The sequence below is a fragment of the Tribolium madens genome, unplaced genomic scaffold (assembly GCF_015345945.1).
Source record: "Tribolium madens isolate multiple individuals breed KSU strain unplaced genomic scaffold, Tmad_KSU_1.1 Scaffold_96;HRSCAF=242;Tcas5.2_LG5, whole genome shotgun sequence".
NCBI classification, from domain to species: domain Eukaryota; kingdom Metazoa; phylum Arthropoda; class Insecta; order Coleoptera; family Tenebrionidae; genus Tribolium; species Tribolium madens.
Window position 1 is genome coordinate 12580197 of NW_025401068.1, and position 19937 is coordinate 12600133.

Consider the following 19937-nt stretch of genomic DNA (forward strand, 5'->3'; position numbering starts at 1 on the left):
AGTCAGCGAAAAATTGACGAAAAAAGACAATAAGAAAAGCAAATTGAAGCTAAAAAAACAAACTATCCAAAAAATCTCAGAACTAGAAACTTGAACCTTAAAAATAGTTTTTTTTCATGATTTTGAAAAGCTGTATCTCAGTGAAAAACAGTCGTAGTTAGGTCTTGAAGCTTCAAATTTATAGTTTTGAGAACTTTTCTCAAAAAATTTTTCTGAACTACTCTCTCGTAAACTCGTAAAAGGGTCTTGTAGGGGATTTATTCCAGTTTTTGCAACTACCCTTACATTCTTTGTGCGGTCACTAGTTGCTGAGATATCGATGATCAAAGACAAAAAATTCTTTTTGTAAAAAGTCACAAATGACGGAAATAGAATATAAAAAAAGCAAATCAAAGAAAGCTAAATAAACAAACTATTCAAAAAATCTCAGAACAAGAAACTTGAAACTTAAAAATAGTCTTTTTTTAAATCTAATCACGACCAATTTTAACACAGCCTTTCAAAAACCACCAAAAAATGTAGTAAATTTCTTTGTTCCTCTAATTTTTGCGACAAAATTATGACGCTTGTAAACAATTCCCGAAAGTGCCTTCTCATCCATCACCAGATCATAACCGAAGAGAGGGCGAAGAAAAATCGATATCCTTCACAGCTGTTACCTTGTAAGTCACCAGAATTAATTAACCAATGGAAAACAAATCCGGCCCTGAATCATCAGGTGGGTTGCTTGAAATTGCATTGCCGTCAAACTGTCACATTCGATAAAAAATCGTGGCAAGTTGAAAAAATTTCGATGTAGGTGTGGTTTAATATTTAATTAAATCGGAACTGTTTTGGGGAAAAACCGAATATTTCTGGATGTACGACATAAGCGAGGCGCTTTAAGGGTTTCACCTCTGAACTTGTATTGTGAGTGTAAATAAATTAAAGTTGACGGGACAAAAGCTCGCCAAATGAAATCAGAAAAACACAATTGTAAGAAAATTTCATTTTTGAGGGTTTTCGTTATGGCAGTGGTTAAAATTTTATTGTATACTCCCACGAAACTTTTTTCATTAAGTGTCTTCATCGTTTCATCACTTTTCTTAATCTTATTATTGACTTTTTATTTTTAATTTTCGAAGTAGGTAAATTACATGGAAACATGTACGTTGTTCCCTCGTGGGTGAGCCGATCTTCCTTGATTATGCAAAACTTTAAACCTCTCAAAATGTATAAGAACTCAACTCGTGCATATCAATATGTATGCCTCCTCCTTGTCTGTTATTCAAATTAAACCTTGCATAAATAAGAGGAGCAGTTGAGTAAATTATAGCCTTAACAACTTTGTCCTATATTTCTTCCGAGTCCTTTAACTACCTACCTGTAGTTCACTTCCATATTTACGCAAGATCAATAGAACGTCGGTGTTTACTCAATGTCTGTGACTGAAAAACTTGCGAAAACACAAATCAAACTTTGGTAAAAGTGGAGATGCACAAAGGCTACTTGAGCACGTAATGAACGAAAGACATGTGAAAGTGGAGGATTTTTGCTGGATTGTTGATCTTAAATGTTCGATAGTGGGCTTCAAAGAGCGTCGATAAATTAATTAACGACCGATAATTTGATATTTAACCCGGCGCATCCACCAAAACACTAGAAATTGCTGAAACTCCTCACACAATTCAATCTTCTCCAACAAACCCCATAATTTAACTCAAAAAACTCTCCCTCAATAATAAAGTTTTTCTTTGGACTCACCCCTCGTTTGACGTCGACTGCATGTCCTCTGCACAAGGAACGCCTCTCGTGTTATCCTCCATTCGGCCCTCACACATCACAAACGGGACGGACACTAATCCTCCTCCTTCCTCTCTGTTATCTAAACGGCGGAAGAAACGACTCAATTTCCAAATTGGAGCTCTGTTATTATCGATGAAGAGTTTGTGCGCTTTCGCAATAAAATGCAAAGTTTTATGAAACGGGGGAAAGAAGTTTCATGTAAACTGTTGGCGGCTGCTAAAACTCAATTTGCGCTAATTGACTGGTGTAAACATTTTAATAGATACGACATGACGGGATTTATGAGCGCTCGTGTGCCATTATTAACTTCAATTCGACTCCTAAATACGGGGAAAGAGATAAACTATCGGCAAATGACCGGTAAATCACGAAAAATAATTTAACATTACTGCGGTTTTTCACGGGATTATTGGTTCACGTACTTGAAACTACAAACTGGAAATAATCTACTAATCTACATAATTAGCAATTTCCGTATTCAGCGAGGTAAATATTTAATTAAGCATCAAGTGAGACGGAAACGTGAATATTTTAAACAATTTTTTTTTAAACTTATTGACAAGTTGGTTCAATTAGAAATAATTGGAAGAAACATCATATCTTTACTTGAGCACTACTTTATCAAATTAACTCTGTCATCTCTAACTTCTATAACGATATTACCAAAGCTGTATAAAGCAATTAATTATTCCACCCTGTATAAACTTTTTTAATTACTTGACACACAACCCGATTAAAACCTAGCAAGTACCTCTCTCCGAGAAAAAATAAAGTGACAAATAATTGTTTCTTGAATACACAAATCTAAACAAAATCAATATCGGGGCTGCAGGGGGGTTGTTTATGCGATTATACTCAAATAACATATGTTAACAAAGATAAAATCGTGATAAGATACAACAATCAATGTTCCGATTGTTGTATCACATAAACGCACTATTTTTTTTAATAAAACTCGGAATTTATTCGCTCTTTATTTTGGGCACTAATTCGTTCGTACCTGCGGTCAGAATTGACGTTTTTGGGGCATTCTTAGTTCGCACTCACGAAAAAAGCGCGTCTTTAAACGACGACATGCGTCGAAATGCCGAGGCGGAAATCCACAACTGACGCGAATTTCACAACCCACATGTCTTGTTTGAAGCCGCGCTTGCGGGTCGACGCGACAAACTTTGACCACGAAAAAGTGGAAAAGTGATATGGCGGATGCTGAGGTTTCCGCGTAGAAAAACAGACAAGAAAAGTTCTACAAAATTTTTCACCAAATTAACATTTTTTATGAAACTTAATTATTCAACAAGTTTCGGATTAAGCAAATATTTACCACAAATACGTAAATACTTTGAACTAAACATTTTTGGTTTCGTTGAAAGTGTAACGATTTTGTTTCTGTTTTTAACATGTGGTTTGCTTTCAAATAGTTTAAACATATTCGTTATTGCAAACTAATGAGGTTTCAATTTTGATGAGCTTTATCTCCAGTTTCGTCCAGTTTATTGTAACAATTAAAACTTTGTAATCACTTTGTAATGATCGACGTCAAAATGTTTATTAATTTTTCTGTCAAAGATAACAATTAATTGCACAGGACAAAGGTAAAATAAACAGAATAGTGTTGTAAAAATAATTTATTTCACAAATATGCAGAAAATTAATTACAAGTGATGTTTAATAAAATGCAAATGTACAATATAAACTTCCTAAAACAACAAAATGAGTTTGTTAATTTAACTGCCGTCAAAAATAAGTAAAAATGAGTAAAATCGATAAAAAATTTACAAGTATATACAAATATGAGTACGGAATTACTACAATTACCTAGGAATGACTTATCCAGTCCTTTAAATTTCAATAATACTAAACCATATTTACATATTTTGTTTTACACTAACAAAACCATTAAAACCTAAAAATAGTTCCTTGAAACATAAATAAAAGCCTGATTATTTTTCAGGTGAACATTCAATTGAGTTTTCATTCAAAATTATTTGTTTTTTCTTTCTGCTCTGAGTAGAACTTCCGATCACTTCCATCCATCTTAAACCAAACAATTATTTAAAAAAAAAACAACTAAAATAATTCAGTACCTGTTGTAAGTATATTCAGATTCGGCCCTGAAAAAATAAACGTGATTCTTGTATTGCAACTTGAAAACGTAGTCTTTCCCGATGGCGTCTTCAGGGGCAGGAGGCCCAACTGTGTAGCCTAACAAAGGCAGTGATGCCAACGGAAAATCATCCATACATCCTTTATAAAAAAATAAACAAAAAGACGTCAATACGACCCACAATTTCTGCCAACCATTGCTACTTTTAAATTTACGTAACAAATACCCCGATAACTGATTCTGTAAAAAAAATGATCAATAAAAATAAAGTAAAATTAAAACATACTTCAACTGCTACTAATTCATCTTTCATACTAATACTAGTATTTCTATGCCAACACACGTGCACTTTCAGGTTACTCCTTTGGGGCTGTGGCTTGGTTTGCGTGCCAACGTCGTTACCACACTGGTCCATAATTTCATCTGAAGAGCCTTTAAAAAAATTATAATTGCCAACTTGTCAAAAATTACTCACTGCAACTTTTAAGGCTCAAATACGTTATTTTCGTATCAGTTTTATCCCTCGCTTCCTGAATGGCATTTTGCAAGTCTTGCTTCCACCTTTCCTTCTCTTCTTGCGAACTTGCAGCCACAGTCAATGCACGATTACCTCCTAAAAAACCAAATTTAATCTCCCCAAAAAACGGTTGGTACCACTGACCATAAATCACCAATCCATACGTCGCCAATTCACCTTCCGGTTCTTCGATGAGGACACCTCTTAGTGGCATATGACCGTGAACTTTGAACTGGAGAGTGGCCTGAGACCGAGAAGTGTACAAAAGAATGTCAGAGAACTGAAAAAAAAGTCTCAAGTCTTGGGATTTTATTCGTGGGGTTGGTACTACCAAAAAGAACATGCGTTGTTGGTAACCCTTCTTGGAATGTTTGAGTAAACACCCGTGTCTGATGAATTTACGCCCGGGTTGTATTAAATTATCGAAACCTACTAGATCACGTTGAAGTTCGCACAAAGTTGCTAAATTCTCCGAATGTTCCAAAGTCTCGCAAACTGGTTGCATTAAGTCTTTTAAAGTGTCACTAGCGGTCAAACAATCGGCCCGATCCGGATGCGAGGGGCCGTAATAACGCAAAAGTCCTAAAAAAATTCATTAGAAAATTACCAAAACTCAAATTTCCCTACTTTGTAACAATGATTGGTATTGCAACAAACGATGTAGAGGCTTCAATACGAAGGTTGTAAGCGGTAAATAACACACTTTTTGCGTTTCAAAATCACGATACAACTGTTCGAAATGACTGTTTTGCTTAAATGCGGCATCTAAACGCTCTAGGACTAAAATATGCCCGTCCAAATACTCCTCATAAATCTGAAAACACAAAATTTGGCAAAAACTCGACGAAAATTGAGTCTTACTGGAAGCAAAGGGGGCAAATGTGTTAGCAAAACATCGGCGATTTTCTGACTGGTCGTGGCCCTGGGGCCCCCTCTCCCGTCCCATCCTTGCAACCTCTGCTCCAAATCCTTGACCAAATGTCCGTGAGCTTGAGCCAAAGGCGCGATTAGAGTGAGCAGAATTGAGCACTCGTCGGGTTCTTCTTTACCGACCTCGTCCCTAAACCACTGAAATTGCCCAATTAGATCATGACAAGTTCACACAAGAGTACCAACCACGTTGATAACATCTAGATCTTTCTTGTAGGTGAGTTCAGTCATCAGGATTTCTTTGGCGATGTAGTAGGTTTTGTCGATTGGTTTCGTTTTCTTTTTCACTTCTCCTTCGATTTCGGCGATTATTGTTGTGGTGTTGGTACCGTTGGTATTGGCGTTAATACTGTTCAAAAGCTGCTCTTTTGCAAGATTTTTTATCGGACTCATTTCCGAAATGTTCCCGTTTACCTCCTTGTAACTCGGAGGGGAGCTGGTGTAGTAGGAATTGTCAATGTAATAAGAGTCTTCGTTATCCGATTTGTTTCTTTGGATATCATCTAAGAAAAAAAATATTTTATTTTGGGAAAAATTTACGTTATATTAATCGGCATGCAACTCCTCACCTCAATTCCCTTGTTAGTAAAAGCATTAAAAGCAATAAAGTTAGCGATTTAAGCAAATTGTGTTTTATTTCCAATGAAATGATTACAGTTTTTAATTTGAAATAAATGATGATTGTACACAGCATGGATTTCCTTCTCTACGTAATTAAATTCATGGTTTTACATGCTTTGAGCATCATAATAATCAACAAATATTTCAACAAAACAAACATTAACATTTGTCTCCAACTAACCCTAATTCTACTCGTCTATCATAATTATAAATATCACAAAAACGTAAAATGGAGAAAAATCGTATTATTGACTACAACACCTTTCGAATTATTACAAATGCGTAGTTAGGCCTATTCGTAACGAAATCAAAAAACAATATTTACAAAAATCCCTCTTGTACTCGATCGGGAACACAAAATTGGAATAATTTAAATCATTAGACCGTCGACTCAGCAATTCGTCTGTGAAACCATCATAAAATATTTACCGCATTTTAAAAGATTTAATTATTCAACAAATGGGTCACAATATTTACAATAATATAAACACTCTTCGACATAATTAGACAACAATAAGCTGAAATAAATGGCTAAAAGCCCGATTTGTTCACCGTTTCAAGCTTACTTTAGCAAAGCTAGAATTATGTCTAAAAGTGGATTTTATACTAGGACAAGGAGTTATGCATCTTCTCATGTAGTGTTCTCTCTTATTTTGGTTTATTTAGGGAAATTTTGCATTACCACTTAAGCGGTGACTATTAATGTTTGTAACAAAAAATTGAATTAAAAAAATTAATTAATTTGTTGTTTCAGAATGTTTCAGGTGACGGCTAAACCGGCAATCACCCGTTACAAATGAATAAAAGTTTGACATTTGAGGTAAAAAAACAATCATTTATAGTCACCCGGTACATTTTTTGAGTTTCTAATAGATTCTGTTAAAGATAAATTTCGCTAATTATTCAAAGATGGAGTGTTTTTCGAAAAATCCCGCTTTGGCACTTTTCATTGGCTTAAATGATTAAAATGAAACACTACAAAAAACGATGCACAAAACTGCAAAAAATTGGCGAATAACGTTGGAATTGCCTTTTGGGATAAAAAGCAAAAGGCAACTATCACATAGATCACATTTTGGTGAGTAAATAAAAAGGGGTAACATCGTAGAATTGGCAAAAATGACAAACACCCGAATGAAGTATATAGTGTTAAATGTTTGATTTTCTGTACGTCACAATGTATATATACAAATTATTTTCAGTCTTCGGTGACTTGCATGTGTGATTAAATGACCATTGGTACAATTGTGCGTATTCGACAAACGCAAAACCAGTTCCAATAGCCAAAATTTGGCGTCGTATTTTGGCACCTTCGTTTCAAAATTTTAAACCCTATCCTACTCGCATGAGCAAAGTCAATTCGGCACAGCCAGAAACCCAAATATTTGATTATAAGACCACTCGTCGGGGCACCTTCAATAGCACAAAGGAAAAAAATCAACAAAAATCAAAAAATTCAAAATGACAAGTTCGAAAAACAACACTAGAATTATAACAACCAATGCCATTAGAACGAAACGATACCCCGACCAAAACTCAATCACATTAAAATCAAATTTGCGGCGAATGTTCCTCTTCGAAATCATCTTCGAGGAGAGGTGGAGGAATCGAGGAGACGTCGAAACCTTCCGCGAGGTCGTACCCATCGTCGTCCTTCTCCATCCGAAAAATATCAGAACCCGATTGTGAATCGCCATCGGGCAAATACCCCTCTTCTAAATTCTCCGAGTAGTGCAAAAGGGGGCTTTCCGCCCCCATCGCTTGGTACCCGTAATCCTCATAGTAGTACTCATCGACACTATGGTGTTCCTTTTCGAGTTTTTGGCGTCTTTGAGTCTGCGATTTGCGACGTCTGTAACCGCGACGGTCACGATCCGATTTACTTTTGGGGGATTCCACCGAACTCGTCGAGTCGTTCTCACTTGGGGGACTTTTAGCCTGGAAGAGACTCTTCGAAACGGGTTTTCTATGCCCGCGAGTCAGTGGTACCGTCGCAGTTTTACTCATGGGAATAGGACTGGTACTCGCTAAAGGAGTCGACTCCGAACTCAAACTGCTCGAATAGTAAGGCGAACATTTGGATAGTTTGAGTGGTACTTTGACTGGTCGTTCGGTACTTTTCGACGGTTGATGTTTCTGCATGTATTTCTGTTTCTCCTTGTCGTAGCGTTGAGTGTGAACGGTTTTTTGTTCAATTGAACTACTCGATTTTTCCGTATCGGAGTGAGTTTGTATTGGGATAACCACAGGTCGTTCTGTTGATTTGAAATATTTATTTTCTCGAGGACTTAAACCACAAGTCAGTTGGGCTAAATCCTCAGATGGGATATTTTTGGGACTTGGGAGACCTTTGTGGTCACCATCGTCGACACTTGACCCTAATCTGGTCACACTTTGAGTCGTTTGGTAAAACTGTTGAGGTACCAATGTTTTTGAAGTGTCCGAACTTGACCATTCCGAAATCGTTGGAATCAAATCAGTTAAAGTACTATCACCGGTCGAAGTCGATGATAATTTTTGAAACTGCAAACTGGTACTTTGTTGTTGCTTACTATTACTACTCGACCACTCTGAAATTGATTGAGCAATATCTGTTAAGGAATTATCGTCACTTTTTAAACCGGAACTACTTTTGGTACCACTATTACTCGACAAGTTTTGAAATTTGACAGTATTGGTACTGTTGGACCATTCTGAAAGACTTAAAGCAATCGATGTGTCTTCAGAGTGTGAACTATGGGTACATTTCGCCGGTTTAAAAGCATAACGAACGGTACCATCCTCTAAAGTAGTACCCATAGAACTCGTACACTCCTCCTCGGAATACGAACCTTGGGAACCCTTCTGTTGTGGTTTTAACCCGTTTTTGGTACCACCCGAGTGAGAATGAGACGAATCATCTGAAGTAGTACTTCGTCTCATTACAGTGGGCGGTCTTAATTCATTCTTAGAAGTGTCAATAGTATCAGTAAAAACATCATCATTTAAATTCGAAATGTTTAAATCTTCATCAGAATTGGAATCTTGCGATTTCGTATCGAGTACGATCTTAATACCACTAGCACCAACACTGAGACTTTCAGAAATACTTTCACTGATATGTTCAGTTGCGACATTTTCGTAAGTGTGGGTTTTATCACCGTCTAATTCTGATGTTTTTTCATCAGAATTGGAATCGTTGTCGTAAGTACTTACGGTACTTGAGTCAATTGTTACTTTACATGCTTCTTCGGGCGGTGTCACATAATAGGTTTCTACATTACCGACTATTGGTTGTTCTACAACACTTGAGGGTGGGCTTGGCCATTGCTCCGAATCCTGACTCTTCAGTGATCCCCTCAAACCGAATACTTTAGGGATATTTGTTCTAGGAGGTTGAAACACTTGAGTGGTTTGTTGTGATGTATCAGAACTTGGTACTTCATGCATTGCTAATAATGTACTCTTGTCTTGTTGGGGTATATCTGGTAAAGGCCATTCCTCACTCTCTTGACTACTTGACTGATTTTTATCCTTGGTGTCCATTGGTTCAAAACATTCCTCATCTATAATCGTATCATCGGAGCCTTGCCTCCTCAATTTCAATCCACGTTCCGACGTTAGAATTTCAATATCGTCCATTGACAATTCGGCCATTTCCGCTGACGTTCGTCTATCATCGGAAATCTGTCGTTGCAACAAACTACTGATTGGTGTATGCTCAAAACTGGGTATTTCCTTCGGACTTGGTACTTTCTCATTGGTCGGCGTTTTCTTCTCTTCGCTGAAATGGGCGTGACTTGGCGGATCCGAACTCAAACTCACTTGTGGATTACTCGACGCCATTGATTCGTCATTCAAACTATCACTCTGAGTACTACCTTTGGTTGAATCCTCTTCCAGACTAGATTTCTCCGAATTGGTACTACGTTCGGATATTCGTGACAAAGTTCGCGATAAAAAACCACCCCCAGAACTGAGAGCGATAGATAAAGTACCAGAAGTCAAACAAGGATAACCGAAATTCGCCTGAAAGTTTACCAAGTCTTCGGGTAGTTCCGTATCGTCTCGAGTCGGTGTCACATCTTCGGATTTATAACAAACGTCAGTTAGTGATGCGAAATCACCCGAACTTTCACGAGCAGCGAGGAAATATTCCTGTTTTTCCGTGGGTTCTTGATCGGGAGGGAGGAGACCATCGTCGAAACTTTCAGAACCGGAACTGTCAAGAGGAAATGGTCGCCAAGTCGAACTCAATTCTTTTGGTATATCGTTGGATTTTTGCATACGAGCCGCAGCACCGAGACTACCCGAACTCGATTCGGTATCGACCGAGTTTCGGGACTCCACTGAAAGTCTATCAAAAGAGTGGAGATTTTTCGGTTCATCAACCGATGACATACTACTCTTATCTCCCGATAACTTTTTTGTGATTTTTTGATGGAGACGTTGACTCAATTCGGAATCAGTGGACCACTTTTCCTCAAAAGGATAAGGAGTTTTCTTGTATTTAACTCCATTGGTTTCTTCTTGGACCGGTGTTAGGTCTTTGGGTATATCATGTGCTTCATCAGAGCTTGATTCTTCGTATTTATGTGGTGATTCTTCGTCGATTGTAAAGGCACGTCCGAGGACACAAATTCGGGGACTTCGAGGGCTTCGAGGACTTTTCGGAGGCTCACTTTCCGGTGAATCTTTATCTAATTGTTCCTTACTTGCAAATTTTTCGATTATTTGACTGAAACCAACCGAGCGACCTATCGCACAACTAACACTAGAATCATCAGTCTCTTTTATATTACTTGGACTTGGGTCTTTTTCGCCACTAGTCCAAGAACCTGTCGTATCACTAGACCTCGACTGGTCTGAACTTCGTTTCAACATATCTAATTTACTGTGTTTTAAAACGGCAGTAAGAAGATTAGGTTCACTAGGTGACTTAACTTCTTGTTCCCCCCCTTCAACACAAACTTTTTCCGGTGTCTCCAACGGTGCTTGGTCGTAATCAAAAGACTCCTCAGCACCATAGAACTCATCACATTCGACAGTCATCCACGATCCAGTATCCTCAGACCTACTCCTTTCAATACTAAGCTTGAGTAAAGCGTCTTTATGACCATCTTCAACAGCTAAAAGATTCGAATCGACTTCTTGAGGCTCACATTTCAAATCACTAACTTCGGTCAATGACTCGTCTTCACTGGTTATCCGGACGATATTTTCCGGTATTTCCTTCTGAGCTGCAAGTCTCTTCTTTTCGAATTTCTTCCGCAAGAATTTCGACACAGTTTCTGAAGCTTTCTGCATTTCTGCAATCAATTGAGCGTCCTGTTCCGACTTGTGACTCGAATCGCCCGAATCATCGATATATTTAATATCCAGAGAATTTCCTAAACTCGTCTTTTCGATGCTTTGCGAATCGGACGAACTTTTCGCGTCCATTTTACCCAAATCGGGTGGTTTGGTTGACGCTCGTTGTTCAAAAAAATCGTCCGATTTTTGTATAAGTTTGATGTTTTCGAGAGTTTTTTCTCCGTCGACTGATAACCAAACGTCGAGGCTTGTCCCTTCGAGAATGATATTTTCGTGGGGTTCGTCAACGTCGCTACTTTCTTTGTGGACTTCAGCCTTGACGATTTCTTGGACTAATCCGCATTCGGGAGAAGTTTCCTCCATTTTGACCGAATCGGTTTGAAAATCAAATATTCTTTTCTCTTCCATTTTGGGGCGATTGTCCAAATCGAGACTTTTTCCCAACCTTTGCATCGGTTTCTCATCAGAATTCTCCTCATCGTTTGTGAGATTCAACTCAAGACTTTTAGTTAATTTCTTGTCGAGTTTTTTGGGCGACTTTGTTATGATTATTGCTTCTTCTAGGGAAACTTTGTTATTCTCGATCGTATTTATACTAATTTCCAATTTCCCGTGTCGTTCTCGAACCATTTCCTCGACTTGAGGAAACACAGGAAGTGTGTCTTTGACGGGACTTTTCAAAGTCTTCGTCTGTTTGATCGCAGTCTCATATAACATTTGTTGCTTTTCTTTTCGTTTCGCTATGTCTTCTTCGCTTTCATCTTGCGATTTCGTCCGTTCTTTACTTGAAACTCTCTTCAGTTCGAGCTTTTCCAAAGACTTGGCTTTTTCTTTGGGTAAAACTTTCTTAGACTCACCTTCTTGACTTTTCGTTCTTTTTACTTCCGATGGAACGGGTTTTTCAGGAGCTTCCTCTAGTGTTACTTTTGAACTGATCACTTTGGGTCCACTTTTACTAACAACAGCGGTTTTTGGTGCCGGTTTAGGTGGTTTCGTTGCTGTTTTCGGTGCTTTTTCTTTCGGACTTTTCGTGCTTTCCTTCAAGGAGGTAGTTCTTTGCGCCGGTATTGGTTTTCCTTTGCTTGTTTTCTGGGGTGTTTTCGATGATGGTGTTGGTTTTGGTGCTTTTTTCGCTTTGGTCACATCTGGTACTATCTGATCTCTTTCTTTGGGTATTGGTTTAATCGGTCGTTTTTCGGTTATAACCTTAGGTTCAGGTTCTTGTGGTGGTTTTATCGGTTCGACAATTATTTCTTCGACTTCACTTTCATTAACATCTGTATGAGTTTGCTCTTCTTCGACTGTATCATCTTTGCTTGAAAAGGCATTAAGTGGTGGTAATCTACTAACAGGTATGACAGGAGCGTCTAAACTTTTTGCTCTACGACCTGAAAGAGGTGATTCCGTTGCTTGTTGTTTCTGAAGAAGAGTAAACGCCGAACCTTCGGATAGATTCAACCTCGCGTGTGCAAACAGTAGTGGGCTTTGGCCCTTTTTCCTCAATGAAGGTGATGTAATTTCGGTTATTTTCGTTTTCGGAGGCACCTTGAGATTCTTTATATCATTTTCAATCTCGGCTTGAAGTAGCAACTTTTCCTTTTCCCTTTCTTCGTCTAAATTAACTTCAGTTTTGTCTAATTCTTCCTCTATTTCTTCTTTTTCAATTTCTTGCACTGGTTCGGCGAAAACTGGCTGCAAGTCGGCTGTTTTAATATTGAGATCATCTTCAGAGCTTGGTATGGAAAATGAGCGTTCGGAGATCCTCCTCAATTCCGGTTGAACATTCGGATCTAGTCCATTGTCGTATGTTTTTTCGGTCTTTTTGCGTGTTTGAGGTGGTGAACCTTCAACTTCCGTCGACGACATTGTATACTGCAAATATTTTCTTTCCGACTCGAATTTCAATATCGATTCCATTTCTTTTCGCATTTGAGGCGGTGAGAATTCAATTCGAGTTGGAGTCGCTTCAGCACTCCCAAAAACATCATCGGAATCCAACGATTCGTCATCGGAACTGAACGAAGTTATTCGAACTTTTGTCTTGTTACTTTTTCCCTTTTTACCGGGTTGCATTCGAGGTTTAATTACTCGTTTCGGTTTCGTTTCCGTTTTGATGATTTTTGGTGGCTTTTCCGGTTCTTTTTTCTCTGGTTCGGGTTTCGGCGGTTCAACTTTAGTTATCGGTTTTTCTTTGAGCAGTTTTTGAGGTTTGAGACTTTCGGTTTTCGAGCTTGTGGGTGAATCACTCTCGATTTGGCTCAATTTCGAACTGAGAGCCTCTAAGAGCACTGGATCGATATGTGTAATGTCTCTTTTGGGACTAGACAAGTGTTGAACAGGCATTTCGGTTTTGTCAACTTCTAAAGTGATTGGATCGACTTTAGACAAGTCAATGTTTTGAGTAAAAAGAAAAGGTTCTGCTTCGACTGGTTTAATTTTCTTTTCTTTTTCCTTTATCGGTTCTTGTGGTTCCTCCACTTGTTCGTCTTTAGTGGCAGTACCGTTCATGACATGTCTCTTGTGCAAAACATAAGGAATGTCGTCACTTTTCGGTGGAAGATTGATAAAATCCGATTGTGTTTTAGCACCCAAAACTTCGAATTGACTTTTAGGAACTTCAAATTTCGTTTTTTGACCCTCAATCTCTCGTTTGAGGATATCGAAATGGCCAAACTCGGCCGTGGGCATTTCGAAATGAGTACCTCTGTATTTCATAACAGGAGGAGCGCTCGGTATTTGCTTATACAAATAGTCATCATCGCTCGATTCGGCCGGTGTCAAATCAATCGATTTCTGATGCATCAACAACAACCGTCTCGAACTCGAATTAAAACGTTGTCTCGAAAGGGAATTCGGATCGGATTTCGTCCGTTCGATGGGCTGATGCAGAGGTAGAGGTTCACGCATTCGTCGAGGCTCAAACTCCATGAAAACCTCCTTCGGTATTTTGCGTTTCGTTTCTTTCTTCTTATCAATATTCGGAACGACACTAAAACCATGATCACACACATCCGCATCACTACTATCCTGCAACGATTGGATTTTATCCTCGTCGAAACTGAAAATATTGCTCTCGGATTCGGTCGATCTTTGAGTATTGGGTTTCGACCAAGTTCGGATTTCTGTCGGGACCCCAGCGATGGTTTCAGGCCAAATATGAGTCGTTTTATGCGTCCGAGGAACAGTATTCTGCTCCAAGAGTCTATTAACTCGGATATTTTGCTCGGTTTCGACGTTTTGCAAACTGATTGAGTGCACGTGTGAGGTTTCTTTTTGAGGACTAGTGATTTTCTTTTGTGTCCCGTAATTCCTCTCGAAAGTGATTTTTCGGTCAAAATCGTGATGATAATTATTGTCGATTTTCGACGTGGTATCGTAATATTCACTTTTCGATTCGAGACTTGACGCACGTGAACCACAACTACGAGTTTTTTTCAAACTTTCACGACTCGACTTTGTTTTAGACTCGTAATAGTCACTTTTTGATTCCTGACTGGATGTGCGTGAACTAACTTTGAACTGTTTGTAAAAACTACCGTCGGATTTACGCGGGATTATTTCACGTGGCAAATCCCGAGGATCGTCCATTGTGAAAATGTCCTGTTGGACGTCTGAAACACTTTTGCATTTGTGGCGTTTTTCGATTTCGGAATCGGTATCTGACGGGAGATAATTCCCGGAGTCGAGACTACAACTCCGGGTGTTTAACGTTTTGCCCTTTTTGTATTTGTAGTCCCCGGAGGTGCTATAATCGTCGTCGGATTTCTCGATGAGTTCGTAACTGTCGTGCGAGAGGTCGTCTTGTGAGTCTCTCAAGTCGTAATTTCCGGGATCTTCCATAGATTCTTGGGAGTAAGTGGTGGTTCCGGGGTAACTACTCGAGTAGACTTTTTGGTCGGGCATCATGATATCTTGATGTATTTCGAGGCTACTATCCCGCGAACTAGTACTATAGATGGCGTGATGGTCGTCGTATCGCGTTATAGGCGAGTCTAAGGTTCGGTTATCGGTTTTTTCCGCCGGTTTTGGCGGTTTAACCATTCTCCGTTTGGCTTGTCCCGAATCCTCGAAACTAAAATCGTATAAATCTCTACAACTAGCGCTACGTTGCCACAATTGTCGTTTCGGCAACGATGTGATAGATTTGTAGGCGTATTCGGGACTGGTTTGCGTTTGTGCTTGATTCGGTCTTAAACCTAGATCGTTTTGGGATTGTGTTTGTGTGGGGTAATGGTTAGTAAATGGCGGCGATTGGTCTAAACAGCCGTCGGATTTGTGACTAGAGGGCATCCGGACAGCAGTGGTGTGAATGGTACCTGTATCTGCCCTGTGAACAGCTGCGCGGACGGCGACCGGCGAACTGGCAAAGCCCCCCTTCGGATGGTCGGTATGGAGTGGACTCGTAGTCGCAGAAGTTGGCGGCGAGGCCGATTGCGTCGTCAGAGGAGGTGATGGCGAGGTCGTCGTCTGAACATGGATAGGCCGAGTGTCGGGCGCCGAGCTCCAGGATGTAGCTGTGACGGGGTGGCGAGAGGCTGACCTCGTCGTCGGAGAAGCCGTGATGGTTCGAGCATCGGCCATCGAGGACAGGGAAGCCGACAGTTTGGACGCTTCCACTAGATTTACAAAAAAAAAAAACACACGTAAAAATTGTTGAGTTGAAATGCGAGTCCTACCACTGAGAGTGCTGTCGGCAAGGGGCAACAAGGGGTGAGCCGATATGCTGTTCCCGACTGTACTGGAGTGCATGTTGCTTGCACTCGAATGAGCGCTAGAATGCCGGAATGAAGCCGACCTAAAGAGAATGAGGAATGAGTTATAACCGAACTACACATCGAACAGTTATTAGTCGCTCTATAACTAAGTTAAGCCGAGTGTAAGTCTTTGGAGCACAGCCGTTAGCTAATTGGTTAAGAAGACGAGACGATTATACGATTATTCGTACTAACCATGCACGACAATTTTGATTTTTTTTTTTATCTAACGGTTCATTTATCAATCCCCATCCTCCTTCCACTGACTGATACGGTCGGATACAGCATTTTTCACCAAAAGCTACAACAACCATGCTCCACACGCCACAAAAGACGCTACTTTCGTATCCTTAAACCAAAGCAAAAACAATACTACCATACCAAACGCACAGACGAACCAACGACACAAACTTTCAATCTACGGGATGTAACGAAAATATAAGGACAAAGAGTATTTTAGGGGTATTAAAGGTTATGCGTTTTTTATTCGAAATTGATTACTCTATCTATTTGGGCAATAAAAAATTGGTGTTAAGAGAGCAAAAAAATGGAAAAACACAAAAAATGTGACCTGCAACTACTGGAACCGGAAATTGAGTGGATGTATCCGGTTTTCGTGATTACCAGTTCAAAAGGTATGTTGTCACAAGGAAATGTTCCAAAATTTATAATATTTGGTCAAATAGTTCCAAAGTTATTACAAAAAAATCAAATTTCCATACCCACATTCTGAGGGCTGTAAAATTCTTATCACTAGAGATAGGACACGAGTTATTATTTAAATTAACATTATTTTATAGGTCATTTTTAAGGTTCAAATATTGCTTCATATTTATGAATAATCCTGTATATACCAAGTTGCACCGTTCAAGTTTTTTTTTTTTAATTAATAATTACATTATTAAAGAAACTAAAACCTATTTTTTTAATACAATCATAAAAATAATAAGTGGCCAACGTCTACTTTAATTATTTTTACTCCAAAACCAAAGCCGATACAAAATTTTTAAAAGTTAAAAAATAATGGACCTTTCGAACAAAAAAGAATTACGACACTCGAATTACGTATAACAAAAATATGGCTTACAATGTGTTAATACAGAGGGTCCACTTTTAATGTTACAAATTTAAACAAGTGAATTTTCCGATGAACATGTGTTCAAAAATACTACATAAGGAAGTTACACCCCCTGAAAAAGTTTTTAATGGGTTTTTCCCGATATTTTAGAAATCAATATACAGAGAAAAAAAGAAAAATGACAATTAAGATAAGATACTAAGAACATTAAAAAATGTTTAAAAATTTCTGGCAAAAAATTTTCACATTTATATTCTTGACATGTTTTTATGATACTGATGATCTTGTATATGTTTTTTCATAATTATTCAGTAAGGGTTAAAAACTTTGTCAATAAAAACTACAAATAACGTTGAAAGCGAGGTTTAAATTTAAATTCAAAATATTCACAATTCTGTTATCTTTTTACAGCAATTAGTAATAGATTTTCTTGATTTTTCTAAAATAAAATATACTGATCAGAATATTTTTTTCTTATTTATTAGACTGTAAAAATGCATCAAACTCATGAATGTACACATTAAAATTTTGTAAAAAAAAATACTAAGTAAATTAGTTGGTCAAAAACGTATTGTGTTTTCTTACACCTGGTATAAGTCGTGAAATATAAAAATGTTATTAGGAGTAAGTAAAGAGCAACTCTATAATTAGCAAGTAAATGATCATTTAGTTTGAACTAAACAATCAGAACGCTTTGCAAGTAATGAAGTCATAACGCCCAAGTATCGTAATTTCTCTTGAGATTTTTAAAAGTTTTCATTAATTTAATTGGTGCAGTTAGTAGTGCAAAATGTTGAATGCTCTTTTGTGACGTTTGTGGGTAAAAATACTTTAGTAAACACCACGTTTTGCCAACTAAAAACTCTTTATCGGGACTTGTTTTTCATGTTTTTGTTTAATTTTTTTAATTTTAATTTTTTAAAAAGCTAAAATTGCTGTCAAATCATTGAAGAAACATAGTTACAATTATTCAGGATACACTTCTTTGTTTCCTTTTCTAATAGCCTGTAGCAAAAAAAACATGGAAAATAATTTTTCGAACAGAAACAAATAGAGTCAAAGTGCAAAATTTAAACTCTCATAACTTCGAAATTTTTATAGATAAAATTTGTTTAACATTTTTTTCATATTCCTGGTATATTATTTTACTTGGCATTTTCTGTTTTTGGTCTATTTACAACACCTGTAGGTAAAATTACAATATTTGGTACATCTAAGCGAATTCAAAAATCGAAAATCGAAATTTTTAATCAGGGACTCTAAACTGTGGGTATAGGGTAAAAAAAATATGTAATTTTAAATTTGAATTCAGTATATTGTCTGTAACATAATTTCTAAATTGATTTTGCTCAAAAACGATATGTTGTATCGAAGCAACGCAAAACATCTCTTTTTTGTGAGAAACTTGTAATTTGTTGTGGAACTATGGATTTTGTTGCTGAAAGTGGCAAGAAACTGCAGCGAAAATAGTTAAATAGTTAATAAATTTCGCCATTTAATCTTTGAATTCGTTTGGGTTATCAAATGTACCAACTTTTGTATTTTTTTTTCCTGTTTCAATATGTAACAAAAAAAAAACGATAAGTTCATTACGATAATAATAAAACAAAAGAAATAGCACGAAAACACGTGGTTTTGACAGCAAATTGTCTGTACCACATTCCACAAAAATCGAATACTCCATTAAAAAGTTATTAAAGAAAAACGAAAATAGTTTTTAAACTTGATGCAACTTGGCATAGAGGTAAGTTGGGTTAAATGGTTTTATTTTGACCTGAGGAACCTCAGGTTACTCTTTGTTCTCATTTTTTCGTTACACCCTGTACACAAATTACGAATAAACTAGAAACTTGTTCTGGTAAAACACAAATCGTAAAATTAAAATAGTCCACTTTTCTTTTGATAATAAATTTGCTTAAAATGTTTTTTTCTCTAAATTTCCCAAACTGCGAATCCACGAAAATTGACAATCCGCGTCGTTGGGCTCTGCCCTCGTCTGCAATTCAATCTCAAGCCATGATTTACTTATTAGCCTCGGCCATAACTACTCTGTTCCAAAATTCATCATCAATTACATGCCCTTACCTTTGGAATGTTTGCCTTTTCACATAGTTATCCCTAACGAATTCGACGATCTGTTTTTGAGTCTTACCGCTATACCTAAAACACTCCAAATTAACCACACACCTCACTCAACCTACTCCAAACCCAACCTAAACGAACTTCCTCTCGAAAGAACCCGAGTTTTATGTCTCGACACATTCTTCACCGACGAACACCGGAAAAAGCCGTGATTCTCCACACACTTTTTCCAAAAATTCTTACATTCGTTCCGACCTTCGAAAAAAAACTCCACTGTGTCCTTATAATATCCCTGAAACTCGTTGTTTTAAAAATTCAACGAAAAGTGGTAAAATAACTCACATATCCTTCCGGATGGAGCTTAATGAGGAATCGCTTTCGTTTAAAGGAGATTTTCCGGATTTTCGCCCACGAAAACGTGTTGATTTTTGTGTAATTCTGAAAGACGATGATCCCCATATGAGCCACGGCCAAGTTCAATGGGACATTTTCATGGTCTTTGGCTGGGTGCATTTTAATGCCATACAATTCGCATCTCCTTGCCGTTTCAAGCAGATTCAAGTCGGCTTCAGCCGGCGATTGCCCTCTACAAACTTATTAAACCAAACTCCTCACAAACTCCACCAAGGGCGGATCCAGGGGAGGGGCTTAGGGGGGCAGAGCCCCCCCCAAACTTGCCACCAAAAGCTTCAATTTTTTATATTTAAATTTTAATATAAAAACCTTATGACCTAAAGTTTTTTAAATAAAAACATTAGAATTCTTTTTAAA

At 37.9% G+C, this 19937-nt stretch overlaps 3 protein-coding genes across 5 annotated transcripts in view; all 3 read right to left on the reverse strand.

The window, feature by feature from the left end:
• Positions 1–2907, reverse strand: part of LOC123013597 (adenylyl cyclase 78C-like) — a 42510-nt gene extending 39603 nt beyond the window's left edge. Inside the window, exons 1-2 of the mRNA XM_044412226.1 lie at positions 2786–2907; positions 1744–1864 (exon numbers count right to left, since the gene is read on the reverse strand). Of these exons, the coding sequence (XP_044268161.1) occupies positions 1744–1820 (77 nt within the window). The 5' untranslated portion in view covers positions 1821–1864; positions 2786–2907. The remainder of the gene's footprint in view (positions 1–1743; positions 1865–2785) is intronic.
• A 542-nt stretch (positions 2908–3449) lies between these two features.
• LOC123013838 (FERM, ARHGEF and pleckstrin domain-containing protein 1-like) overlaps positions 3450–19937 on the reverse strand; it is a 32212-nt gene continuing 15724 nt past the window's right edge. For 2 of the 3 annotated variants that reach the window (XM_044412665.1, XM_044412666.1), the window contains 14 exons: positions 19509–19752; positions 19298–19458; positions 19170–19244; positions 15929–16047; positions 15569–15868; positions 5526–5842; positions 5271–5477; positions 5037–5223; positions 4741–4991; positions 4554–4689; positions 4368–4505; positions 4179–4324; positions 3873–4132; positions 3450–3822 (listed from right to left, as the gene is read on the reverse strand). In XM_044412665.1, the coding sequence (XP_044268600.1) occupies positions 3729–3822; positions 3873–4132; positions 4179–4324; positions 4368–4505; positions 4554–4689; positions 4741–4991; positions 5037–5223; positions 5271–5477; positions 5526–5842; positions 15569–15868; positions 15929–16047; positions 19170–19244; positions 19298–19458; positions 19509–19752 (2635 nt within the window). In that variant the 3' untranslated portion in view covers positions 3450–3728. Of the gene's footprint in view, positions 3823–3872; positions 4133–4178; positions 4325–4367; positions 4506–4553; positions 4690–4740; positions 4992–5036; positions 5224–5270; positions 5478–5525; positions 5843–15568; positions 15869–15928; positions 16048–19169; positions 19245–19297; positions 19459–19508; positions 19753–19937 lie in introns of those variants that run through there. The other variant, XM_044412667.1, reaches the window with a different exon arrangement.
• LOC123013837 (titin-like) lies at positions 5865–15562 on the reverse strand. The gene has a single exon (XM_044412664.1). The coding sequence runs from the start codon at positions 15540–15542 to the stop codon at positions 7512–7514; it is 8031 nt and encodes a 2676-aa protein (XP_044268599.1). The 5' UTR covers positions 15543–15562; the 3' UTR covers positions 5865–7511.

Excerpts from the sequence above, each read along its gene's own strand:
- LOC123013837 (XM_044412664.1), bottom strand. The coding sequence starts at position 15,542 with ATGCCCTCTAGTCACAAATCCGACGGCTGTTTAGACCAATCGCCGCCA.